General features: G+C 42.3%; 1 protein-coding gene across 1 annotated transcript; it reads left to right on the top strand.

Annotated features, from left to right (window-relative positions):
- Positions 1-7,952: 7,952 nt before the first annotated feature.
- On the top strand, positions 7,953-12,345 carry CCNG1 (cyclin G1). Its single transcript, XM_054168444.1, has 7 exons — positions 7,953-8,079; positions 8,795-9,058; positions 10,089-10,342; positions 10,921-10,999; positions 11,095-11,193; positions 11,429-11,623; positions 12,289-12,345. Exons 2-6 carry the CDS (start codon positions 8,795-8,797, stop codon positions 11,618-11,620), a joined length of 888 nt encoding a protein of 295 aa, XP_054024419.1. The 5' UTR covers positions 7,953-8,079; the 3' UTR covers positions 11,621-11,623; positions 12,289-12,345.
- Positions 12,346-13,159: the final 814 nt, after the last annotated feature.

Raw genomic sequence — 13,159 nt, 5'->3', positions numbered from 1 at the left:
AAACCAAAAGGGTTCATCAGGGAAGCAGACTGTCCTTTAATCACAGCTCTGCCTTTGTGAAAACCAGTCCATTTTTTCCCCCCTGAAACAGCCACTGAAAAGAAGAATGTAGCTCTGCACATGAACTGAAATATCCTAATGATTCCTGTTCTGGCCTGAGACACTACTCACTGAGTTCCCACAATAACAGGGATGCTAACTGACTTGCAGGCTGCTGTACTCTAAATCTATGGTTTGGGAAAAAAACTATTAATCTCTTGATTGTTTAAATGTCTGCCTGAGCTACCTACTCACTTAGTAAAACACTATAACAATTACAGTCAATTAGCTGACCCTTTTATCTTGAAAGTAAGTCTCAGATGACAGGAGCGAAAGTATTTCCCCTTTTGAAGAAACATCTATCACTCTTTGCCAGGGCACTGGGAGAATGAGTTATCCCAATCTGACGTGAAGCAATCTTCCCAATACTTAGATTATTTATGGGACACCTTGCAGAGTGTGACAGAGCTCCACTTTAGAGAAAAACAGCACCAAGATTTATTGCTGGACAGTCTTCAGCAAGGTACAAGTATGGGCCTGTCTTGAGGGGCTTCTTCCTTTCTGTCATGCTAAGATATTTGCATCCAACCCTTAAAAATAGTGTTGTTTTAATACAATGAGTTGGGGGGGAAAGGGTTTCCATTTAACCTGCTCTCCAGCCTAACCTGTGACATAAATGCCAAAGCTAGAGCAAGAGAGGTCATTTATGTACAACCATTGAGAAACACCAATACAGCGTGGAAGCACACCCTCAATCCCATAATTTTAAAGAAAAAGTCATTAATGTGAAGAAAAGAGTTACATTTCTCTATTAAAAAGCTTAAAATAACTTCAGCATAATGTACATTTCTTTGCAAATACACCTGACTTAATAGTTCTTAAATTTGGATGGAGCTACAGCCAGAGGAAAAATATAAACTATAAATATTACTCTAGAGTGAAATTAAGCCACTAATTAGTCAAAAACTGGCCCTGAGATGAGATTCTGGGGGTGGGGAAGAACATCAGCTAAAACCAGGATGAGGGAGTAGTGAAAAACCTAAGCCCACATTCCAATGCATTCAATTCCAGTGCTTTAGAGAACATCTAACCTTTGTGACACAAACCCCATAATTCCCTGACCGGTGACGCCAGGGTGTTACCTCATTTTTGGTGTGACAGGGAGAATGACTCAGTGACTTTTTTTTTTTTTTCCTAACAATCTTTTCAGCGCATTTTTGCATATTTCCAAGTACCACACAATCCACTAAACAAAATCACTTGTTCAGTCTGTCTCTTGGGGTTCCTCCGCCAAGCACGGTGCAAAAGATTCCAGGTACTGCTCCTAGCAAACCATTTTCAACCATTTTTAAGCCTTGGAGCTCTCAATTAGTCTTTGATTAATTAGTCAATTGATTTCCTTCCTAATATATTTTTCTGAACAAAAATACAACCAGCAAGCCACATATTTCCATGATTTCAAGATGCAGCTAACAGAGTTCACAACCTGGTGTTTCAGGGTAGTCAAGAACAACTAGCTCATTATCAGTACACCTTGAACAACCGTGCAGCATCCACACAACCACAGGAAATGTGTAGTCTGCAAGCAAAAAATCATTTTATAAGATAAAACATGACTTTTTGCTGTGCTGTAACTGAAGTATTTCAAACAGTTCTCTCTGAAGACATCTGACAGCTCCCAGACTGCTTTTCACAGGGTGATTAACAAAACCACACACCTTTGTAGGCTTATTAATATTTAGACTGATCTTTGCTTTCCCTTTCTGTTCAGGAAATCACTGTTTTGAATCCAGCTGATAATACACTTCCTAGAAGGGCAATGCTGAGTCTTCTCAAAGTAGGAGGAAATACCTAGCTAGAAATCAAGGGTAGAGAATATGTAATCATGAAGTGCTCAGAACTGCTGCCATTTTTGAAGTTTTCAGCCAGAGTAGCTAAGATTTCATACCCCATGCCCTTTTCCCCTAGGACAGATAACTACACACTAGTCCTCCTTATGATTGTTCTTGTCTGTTTTAACAAAGCCTGAGGGAAAGGGCTGTGAAACCACAAAGAATTTCCCTGAATAAATTTAAACCCCTCTGGAGTAAAAGGAGATTATTTTTAAACTCAATGCATCACAAAAGCAACTAAAAGAGATCAAAATAGACATAAGTAACCATACAGAGCAAATACCAGACACATAAAATAAAGAGACTAAGGCACTTAGATTAAATGCTACTCCAAAACAGTAATAAAAAAAAAAAGCTAATGGACCACTATTACCCCTATCCAAAACAGGTGTTTGTGCATTATCATTGTAGTCAAGGTGGAGAAACATGCAATAGTTTGCTTAGCTTGGCAGCTTCACATAAGTATGCAGTAGTAAGTTTCCCAGTTTGAAAAAAGCAGAGATCTTGAATTTACTGTATTAAGAAAATGAGGCAAGAAGAAACCATCAAACAGATGTTTGACTAAGATCCACATAAGAGCATCAAGTAAGAGTTAATTACATCTTCCAGATGCATTCCAGGTTTTGATATTTATGGAGAGTGTTGCAATCTCCATATTCAGCCTGAAAAAGCACCCTTCTGTTGATTGATTTATAGCAAGGAAATGTAGAGCTCATTGCCTTTATTTTTTCCCCTGTAGATTTCTTTCTCTGCAAGTTGAAGAACGTAATGGAAAGCAAAAGTAATAAGAAACTTTTAAAATCACTTCATCTAAGCCTCAGTCAAATCATTCAATATATCAGTGACAGGGCTAACTGATGCCTCCTCTGATCTTTATGACTTTTCTTCTTCAATGATATTTAGACACAAATCTTTTATATTAAGGATAGTGGGAGTTCAATGGATGTAACACCTTTGAGAACCTGCATCTCTGTAAGCTTAAATGAGGCCTTTGAAATTAGAATCTCCCAGTTCTCCCGTGCCTATGCTGAACTTTGAATTACAGACTTTCCCTAAAGTAAGTCCAAATGACTCAGAGGCTTGTCTCCTTAGCCTCCCAGTGCTTGTACTGAAATCCATCCAAGAGATCTTTACTCTGCTCTGACATATTTGCTACAACAAGCCTCAGTAAAGAAGTAACACCAGGCAAAGCAAATCTCACATTTACTGGTGATGCTCCACTTCTTTCTTTTTATTTCTCTTTCTTTCTCATGTGCACTTCCTTACAATTATGTTAATGAAATAAGATAATTATTACAACAATAGAATAAGCACAAGGCAACTACTAACAAGTGAAGGGGAAACAAGGCAGGATTTTCTACAGAATCAGACAAAAGTTTTGAGGACTGATTACTGCAAAGATGAAAGAGCCAGGAAGCAGCCCCACTCCACCAGGGAAGACTAAGCAGAAGCTGAGGACAATCCTGGCAAAGGCAGGGCAGGGCCCCACAAAAGACAACACCCAGAGCAAGCAGTCTGGTGACAGCTACAGGCTGCACTGACAGCCCTGTATTACCACACAAGAGAGAGGTCACAAGGCAAGTCCAAAGTCAATCTGGGAAGTCCAATCAACAAGTCTAGACACCCAAAGGAGAGGGCTGACCACAGTCCATTCCTAGTCCATAACTGTGAGCATAAAGGAGGTTCCCAGATCCCTGGACAGGGGCGCTGGAAGCCTCAAGTAAGGCTGGTCCAGGTGATTAAGACATACCAGTGCTCTCTGATTCTGGCAGTGTGAATTAAACAGACACTTTACAAAGATTTCTGAAAGACATATATACATAGATTAAATAGAAAAGAGGTGAAGATGTCACTCCTGAGAAGTATTGACTGCTTCTATGGCAGGATTGCCACCCACCCCTGTCCATGCAGCAGCCCCAGGACCAGCATGCTCCTCAGCCCCACAGCTGTATACATTGCAATTAGTGTGTCTTCAGCCACCCGGCCAATTCACAAGATGGGATGTTCTTGCCTCAGGCACGACATTCAGTAGAGATGCAACATCTTCAGCCATCCAGTCCTAATGCTCCACCTCTAATCTGCCAGACCTACTAGGGAAACAGCTGCAACAGATTTAAGTAGTTACCAGTGTCCTCACCCTTTGCTGCCACCCTCTTTCAGAGTCTCCACCCCACACACAGCAGACTGCAGAGCAGATGGAGTGAGTACACTGTCTTCAGCCACTTCAGCTTAAAGTCTGGCACCTTAGAAGAAGACATTTCTCACAGCTGCTGCCCAAGTGACTAACAGCAGCCTAGACTGTGCACCAAGGATGTTAGCGACATACACTGATGAAGGTGTGAAGGTGTTCTGGGCTTCCACTTGCTAAGTGTCTAAGCTCTAGGAATGCTTTTAAATCAAAGCTCATACATTACACTTCACTAACATGAATTCATGTTCCTTACTGTCACTTCAGGCCAGAATCCTTCCTGCAAGAACACAAAATAGGCCAGTAGCTTTGGCTGCTGTCAGTGGCTTCCAACCAGCTCTGCGGCCCACTGCTTTTTAAAGTTCTTCGTTTATTTTTACCAGCAATTTAAGAAATAAAAGCTATTTAAAACAAGCAGCATAAAAAGAAGTATCATTTGCTTCACATGATTATTATGTGCATAGCAATGACAGGAAGAATGCTGAAATGTTTTCCAACTCTTAAAAAGAGGAACGTTTCCTCTGCAATATATAATTTTGAATTTTAATTTAGATAACTCAGAATATTTACTGGCAACAAAAATATGCATATTCATGAGATCTGATTTACTATAATCTTTATTTCTGATGTTCTGCATCTGTGAATACTTAAAGTACTCGAGTTTGCATTCATGGGCAATTATACAGGAATCTCAGAGCAGCAACAGATTGATTTATGGTTAAGAGTTTGTAGCACAGAAAGACAATTCATTTTCTTTCAGAAGGGCTGGGGCATGAGTTTCAGGATTGATGCTTCTACCCTCCTTTCTGAACAAATGACTCTTTTGTCTAATAGACATACAAACCAAGGTCATTATACTGAAGGTTAAAACAGTGATTTTTAGATGCATTAACTCTACCAATAAGATCTGAGGAAGAAGGTTAAATAGGCATCAAGTAGAAACCCAGAAGGTAGAACAGAAGCAAGTGAGTGGTGCTTTAGAGGGGAAAGCCAGACACACAACTCAGTCATTCCAACTTCACACCCAAGGACTCCCTCAAGTTCCCTCCATGCTGACTTCCCTTAAGCCTTCTAGAAATCCAAGCACTTACTAAGCCAAACACATCTATATTACATATTTCTGCATTCCTAACTATTCTTCTTTCTGGTTTTACCTTTCTTGACATTCATTTCAGCCTTATGAAATACAAAGAGTCTTCTAAGAAAATGAACTTCAATTAATTTCTGAAGGTAAGTCATAGGAAGATTGAAACAAACCTATAACGAATCAGTGAGAAGTACAATGGGAGAAAGCAGGATGAATACAGCTTTTGATGCATGTACTGAGTAAATAAGATTATAAAGCTCACTGATGCATGAAACAGTCCCTGTGTTTCACATTCACCCTCCTTTAAACATAAGAACATAACTGCAGAGGCTTCCCAGGACAGCAGATCCCTCATCTTCTTCTCTTTATGTGACAACAGAAAAATGAATATTGGTAATGACAACTATCAACAAGAAAAGGGGGAAATGTGCCAAGTACTTAAAAATCAAGTTTGGATCACCTCATTAGAGCAACTCAGGCCAACTGTTCCTTTGGCAAGTCTTGAGTCTGGTGAAAACATACACAATGCTCTTACCAGTATTTAGCCAAGGTTTCAAAACAGTACAAAAGCCAAACACATAAACAACTTTTGCTCAACAAAAATCTTTATAACTAATCTTTACTCTCCACACAGTCTGCTTTTAAGTGAAAATAATTCCACAGCATTACTCCAAGACAAATACAGATAGTGAAAACAACCACACTTTCACATAGCTATAACGCAAAGACCTACCTCTGAGAGCAAATCCACAATGCTGTTTGAGTCCCTTCTGCCTGAAATGAGTTTATGCACACCAGCTCATAGCTCCTTGTTGGGTACATTTGTATCAAACATACCCCTGGCTAACAGAAGTACCCTGTTCTGAACAATTGCAGTATTATCTGGCACATCTGTCACCTGACTTCTCATGCAAGGAGATACAAGCCTTTTTCTAATGTATTTTGTTTGACAAACATTATGTTAGTTTTACCCCAAAAGGCTCTAAAGTCAGCCTGTCCTCTACTCCTGGCAGGCATGACAAGCTCTAACCTAATGAGTACTATAAAGAATAGGCTGTGCTATGGAGGAGGGTAAAATACTGCCTGGAACAGGTGTTGGCTGTTTGCAATTTGCCACCACTTAAAGGACAGCTCCTCCTCACTCCATTTTTTAAAGACACATAAAGCAGTTCAGAAACAATGCTTACAGCACATGCAGAACAAATTTATTCATAAGCAGAAAATGGAGAGAAAGAAAACCTTCCTGTCTCAGAGGACATATCATGACTTCTTTGACTTGTGTGGTCAGTTGTAGACTGTCAGAACTAGCTAAAAGTGGTACCAGAAACGCTGTCTAAAGACTATATGAATGAAGAATGGCGTGGCCAGCAGGAGCAGAGAAGTCACTGTGCCCCTGTACTCCACACTGGTCAGACCATACCTTGAGTACTGTGTCTGGTTCTGGCCCCTCAGTTTAAGAAGGGCATCGAGACACTTGAATATGTCCAGAGAAGGGCAACGAGGATGGTAAGAGGCCTCCAGCACAAGCCCTACAAGGAGAGGCTGAGGGAGCTGGGGTTGCTTAGCCTGGAGAAGAGGAGGCTCAGGGGAGACCTTATTGCTCTCTACAACTACCTGAAGGGTGGCTGTGGCCAGGAGGGGGTTGGTCTCTTCTCCCAGGCAAACAGCACCAGAACAAGAGGACACAGTCTCAAGCTGCACCAGGGGAAGTTTAGGCTCGAGGTGAGGAGAGAGTTCTTCACTGAGAGAGTCATTAGCCATTGGAATGGGCTAACCAGGGAGGTGGTGGAGTCACCATCCCTGGAGGTGTTCAAGAGGGGACTGGACATGGCACTTGATGCCATGGTTTAGTCATGAGGTCTGTGGTGACAGGTTGGACTTGATGATCTTTGAGGTCTCTTCCAACCATGGTGATTCTGTGATTAAGCCTTCTTATCAAATAGATTTTTGAACAACAAACAAGCTGATAGACTTCAGTGGGGAAAGGGGATAGAAAAAAGCACTTTTCTCAGGATAATTATCACCTAGATTGTACCGAAATCCTGGACTTCCTGAAAGACATCCCAACATACATAAAGCTCACTTGGGTTTGAAGTCTTTCAGGTCCTTCCAAGAGTCAGAGAGCTTCCTGCAGTCTGCATATACCTTCAATATCAGTATATTTAACGGTAAAAAAACTTCAGGGCTGCACATCAAATTACCTCACTCGTTAGTTACATATCAACATATAGGAGTCAGAATAACAAACATAGCTAAGAGGTTTGCCTTCCTAGAAACAAACCTTGCATTGTAGAATTTGTTGGTTTGCACCTTCAGCTGTCAGCCTTGGAGGAGGTGGGAGCACAAGCATGGTCCACCAGTCCTCAGCCCACGGGGAGAAGAGTTTCCCCTGGCTGGAGCCGAAGCGCAACAGGGCGCCGCAAGCCCGGCTTCAAGCCGCTGCCTCGCTCTCCCGGAGCCGTGGCACGCGGACGCCGCGAGGACTCCAGCTGCCGGGCAGCTTAGAGCGAGCTCGCGTTCAACATACCTCGCGACCACCAGAGGTCGCCACCGAGCCCAGCCGGCCCGTCTCCTAGGGACAGCGCCCCGCCCCCTTCCACCATCTCTCCCAGTGATTGGTCTATCTGGAAGTCTGTCATGTCTTCAGCTCCGCCCCCCGAGCTGGGTGGAGCGGCGGGGACCGTACGGGATAGGATAGGACAGAGGGTTGTCTGCGTGCCCGTGGAGCGGCGGCTGTATGGCGTTCTCCGGGCAGTCGCTGATGCCCAAAGAACCGGACAGGGGTTTAGAGTGACCCCTGGGTACTGCTGCGCCTGTCGTTGCGGGTCACGGTAGCTCGGGGACCTCCCCACGAGAGAAGCGACCGGAACAAGGTAAGTGTGCGGGACAGGGATCCACCGCTGACGGATTTGGGCTCTTCGGCTCCGTGCCTGGCGGCTCCGTGGGGCGGGCATTGCTCCTCCATCTCGTCGAAGGGGCTGTCTGGTCGCTCGTCTGCTGTCAGAGCCCCCGGGGCGCCGAAGGGCAGGCCCGGGCATGCCCCGGACATGTCCCGGGCACGTCCTGGACAGGCGGCGCGTGCGCGGCCCCGCAGAGCTCCGGGGCGCGGTGGAGCCTGGCCAGGAGGTGGGAGCCTGCGGCGGGGCTTGGGGAGCCTCCCCTCATCTGGGGCTGCCATCGGCTAGGTGGGCGCCTGGTTCGGCTGCGTGTCACCCAGTGCCTGAAGTGGGCAGTTTGCCTCTGAAGTTTGGGTTACGGGGCGTAGAAGGGTGGGTGGGTGCCCCCGCCCCGGCCGCATGGCTGGTGGGACAAGTCAGGTCCAGCTCGTTCTGTATGTGGGGAGCTTGGCTGCCGGTGTCCGCTCTGTGACTGCCTAGTCACCGGCGCTGCGGCCGGGCGCTGATGCCGCCGGTGTGTGCCCGGGCCGGTGCCGCCGTTCCAAGTGTCCCACACGTTGTAGTTGCCAAGAGACTTAAAACTGAGCAGTTGACCCACCTACCGAGAAAGTTTTCTTAAGAGACAACTGCAGCTTTGTACCTTTTCCCCCTTTTCGCTGTTTGATAGACTTGTATTCGTTTCTACTTGCAGATGATTGAAACATTGGTAACGACTGAAGCTCAGGAACTGCTGTACCAGCTGACAGCCTTGTTGGAACAAGAGTTAAGATGTCAGCCAAAAGCTGCTGGCCTGAGACTAATTGAATCTGCTCATGATAATGGTCTCCGAATGACTGCAAGGCTGCGAGACTTTGAAGTGAAAGATCTCCTCAGCCTAACTCAGTTCTTTGGTTTCCACACAGAGACATTTTCACTAGCTGTGAACTTCTTAGATAGATTCTTGTCAAAAATGAAGGTAAGGCTTTTAAAAGTATAAGCTCTCGGTCATTAGCTTCTTCTCATTGCAGCTTTATTCTTACTGTAAGTTAGAAGATCAGGGATTTAGATGGCTAAAGATGAAGCTCATTATATAAACATCTGATTGCACAAAAGCTAAAAAAATGTCTTTCCCTGTTCAGATTTTAGTAGTGTTAAAAGAGCTGTTTCCTCTGGAGAAGGAAGAGGGCATCAGTTCTAATTTAAGGATGCCCATAAGCTTGGAAATGCAGGCCATATTAATGAATTAGATCAAAACAGGTTGTCTTACCTGTTGCATGTATAGAAGAACACCTTGTATTACATCTTGTTTTACTGCTGTTTCAACCTCCCTCTTCAGCCCTGTTTTTATCAAGAGGCTTGATGCTGTTCACTGGTAAAGCATTTAGTTAGCACTCCATTCTACCACACGTGTGTCATGCTGACCTGGGGTGTTTTTAATTGTCTAGCGACACAAGATTACCACTGTACTATTTGGCCCAGAACAAAAGGGTGTTTTCCTTGTGTGTTAAAAATGAGAAAGCTAAATGGAAAAGGATGATTTGAAAGACTTCTGAGCTCAAAATAAGCAGTAAAAATAGGGACTGTAATGACTGTATGGACTGAGTATATATACAGACATGGGTGTATACATGTGTTTAAAAACAAATTTCATAAGCCAATATATACAACAGTGTAAGTCCTTAAAGATTCTGATTAGGTTATTACAGAACCTCACTAATAAACCAGTTCTACCTCAATCAAACTATATTGTTCTGCAATCTTACTTTTTTAGATGAATGAGGTGGAATTTGTAATGAGTAATGGTCTTCTCATTTAATTAAATAAAATTAGGAATGTAAGTAGATAAAGAATTTCTTTCTGGATCTTCCAAAACCAGAACAATCTCCTCTAACCCCCACAATTTTTCCCTAAAATCCCTTGGTGCCTACCTAGTTTGGTACTTAACATGTTGAAACAGCTATCAAAGGACTTCCTTTTTAAAAGTAACAACAGTTTACTTTTTTTAGGTACAGCCTAAACACTTGGGCTGTGTTGGACTCAGCTGCTTCTACCTGGCTGTGAAGGCATCAGAAGAAGAGAGAAATGTTCCCCTAGCCACTGACTTAATTCGGATAAGCCAGTATAGGTTCACTGTTTCTGATATGATGAGAATGGAGAAAATAGTATTGGAGAAGCTGTGCTGGAAAGTTAAAGCCACAACAGCCTTCCAATTTCTACAGCTATACCATTCACTTATTCATGAGAATTTAAGCTGTGAAAGGTAAAATATCTAATACATGTTTTTTGCTGTGACTGTATGTGATCAGGAAGCCTAAGTAGAAAATAAGCAATTAGCTTTTCTATACTTAAAAAACCCCATAAACTTTCTCTCTTATTGGTAATTATTGTAAATAGGAATATCTGTAGTTTAATATTATTTTCATTTTAAATGCTGTTTGTATAAATTGATCTAAAGAGTATTGCTCTCTGAGCCAAAAAACCCAAACTTGATCAATAATGACAGTATAATGAATCTCTGCTTATGCTGCACTAAGTATTGCCTCATTGCAAAGATTTCAGTATCTGGCTTAGAAAGATTCCTTGTGCTAGTTAGCACAAAAACTCCTTGTTGGTAAGGCTGTTTTGACAAGGCAACTCTCCCCAGCGTAACACAAGATTTATTTTTGGCATTAGGACTACCAAAACTGAACACCTGCTTGACTGTAACCCTAGAACTTCTGGGACAAATGAGGCCTTTGTTTAGATAAAGAACATTTTTTGCTGCTGCTTTATGTTCCCAGGGTGGTGCTGCCTTGATCTGGCTTGCATTCTATATTCACTCATCTGTTTTTATTCTAGGAGAAAGTACCTTAATTTTGAGAGACTTGAGACCCAGCTTAAGGCATGTCACTGCAGACTCATGTTTTCTAAAGCCAAGGTAAACATCTTGAAAGCTCACAGACAGTAAGACTATTGAAACTTAACAAAACAGTGTTTAAAAAAAAACCCAAAATTCTCTTTCTCTCTCTCCAGCCTTCTGTCTTGGCACTGTCTATTCTGGCACTAGAAATAGAAGAACAAAAGCTGCTGGAATTGACAGAGGCATTGGAATTTCTGCAGTTGCATTCCAAGGTATGTATAGATACAGTTTCAGGGGAGGAAGGAATTAAGATGCATGCAAGGGCCTGCACTGCAGGGAAGGGGGAGATCTGTGGGCAAGCTGAGTTCTTTAGTGGCTTTGTTGCCTTTTTTTCCCATTTAGCTTGGGATCTTTGGCTTGCTGTCTTATGTGAAGAAGATGAAAGTACATATATGAGGTATGGATTTAATGAGTTATTCACATACGACATTCTCTCTTGCTATTTAGATAAACAGCAGAGATCTGACCCTCTGGAAGGAACTGGTGTTGAAGTGCCTTACAGAATATTCCTCAAGCAAGTGTTCCAAACCAAATGTCCAGAAACTGAAATGGATTGTGTCTGGACGTACAGCACGGCAGCTTAAACATAGCTACTACAGGATAACACACCTTCCTACAATTCCAGAGACCAGCTCATAATAGGTAACTCCTTGTAAAATGAACTTCTGATAATGTAGAATTAATTAGCTGTTAACTACCACAAAGTTTCTTATTCTGTATAGGTAACCTCTTAAAGACAAGTAACATAGATGTAGTCAGCCTGCCATAGAGGCTGGTCTACTCTGTTCGTGCATGAGCCAGTGCTGTACCTAATGAAGTGGCAACCTAACATATGAATGTTGGAGGAAGAACTGATCTTCTGGTGTACTGTGGGGGCAGAAATGCATTCCAGAGACATGGGGACCTCAATTTAAAGTAAAATGTGGAATAAAACTGGTAAAACGAGAAAAAAGCTTGGCTTGCCCCTATCCTGAAAAGTCATCTAAGAGGAAACACATGCCTGTTAGAATTAGTTTCTTGTAGCTGCTAATTAAAAGCAAGAGTTTTATGCACTTTTAAATGTATAACTGACTGTTTAAAAAGGTCTAAAACCTGTAATTCAGTTATTCACATTACTGGGTTTTTTTACCCTGGAGAAATTGTGAACTACTTTCTTACCTAGATTTTTTTTTTTATTCAAAAGGCTGCATCTTTTGCCTTAACCAACTGTCTTGCTGGTTTGCTATATTGAAGTCTGATGCTTTGTTTCTCTTGTAGAAAGCACTTTGACTGTCTTTTTGAAGGTTGTTTTTGTTGTCGTTTTACAGGAGTACAACAAAATGAGGAGAGAACCAGCCCGAGACCATGCCAACAGACGTAATAATTGAGAAACAGTCTGAAACATGATCTTAACAATGAAGTACTCAACTCATGGAAAGAATATGTAACATTTCAGCCTAAAGATCCTTCCAGCAAATGTGTTCTTTTCATGATGATTGTAACAGTGTCAGTTTTATGTCTCGTTAGACTGCTTACTCTTTCGTGAAGCACCACACTACTGATACAAGGAATTTTAACACCTTAAGACAGTTTGTAGAGCAGCTTCTGTAGTCTAACTATATGGAGGTGGCTGAAGTACAGGTTTAATTTTTAAAAAATAAATAAATATTCACTTTCTAAAGATTGTGACACTAGGGAAAACATCATGTGCAGTACCACAATGCCACAGTGTCTCAGTCAAACTAATCCTGCTCAATAGTGCTGACAACAGCAAATGTCTGTCAGCCTACCTGACATGCTGTTTGGGCACTGTCATGTGTCCACATGCTAGGCAGGCCACTGGCCTACCACAGACGTTAGAAACTAGACTACATGATACCTGCTCACCACATCAAGCAGATAGAGCAAGAGAAAAGAGCAACCTAATTTAATTGCCTTATAATGGGTAGTCACTAACACAGTGTCAGTAACTTCAGCACTAGAGCTGTAGTTTACAAATTATTTCAGAGTGTAAAAATTTTGTGATACCCAATGAAGACTGAGGGAATGTGCTGGGTCACCTGCCTCAAATGCAACACCAGTTTTGCCAAATTTCACTCCATAAGAGGTAAATTCGGATGCTGGATGGGTGCATTTTTACAGTAGGAGCAGGGCTAATGTCCTTTCTAGGACTCTATGTAGGAGAAATCCAGAGAACCA

This window comes from Dryobates pubescens, chromosome 16 (assembly GCF_014839835.1).
Source record: "Dryobates pubescens isolate bDryPub1 chromosome 16, bDryPub1.pri, whole genome shotgun sequence".
Taxonomy (NCBI): domain Eukaryota; kingdom Metazoa; phylum Chordata; class Aves; order Piciformes; family Picidae; genus Dryobates; species Dryobates pubescens.
Note: the sequence above shows the minus strand (reverse complement) of the source record. Positions and strands in the feature narration are given on the sequence as shown.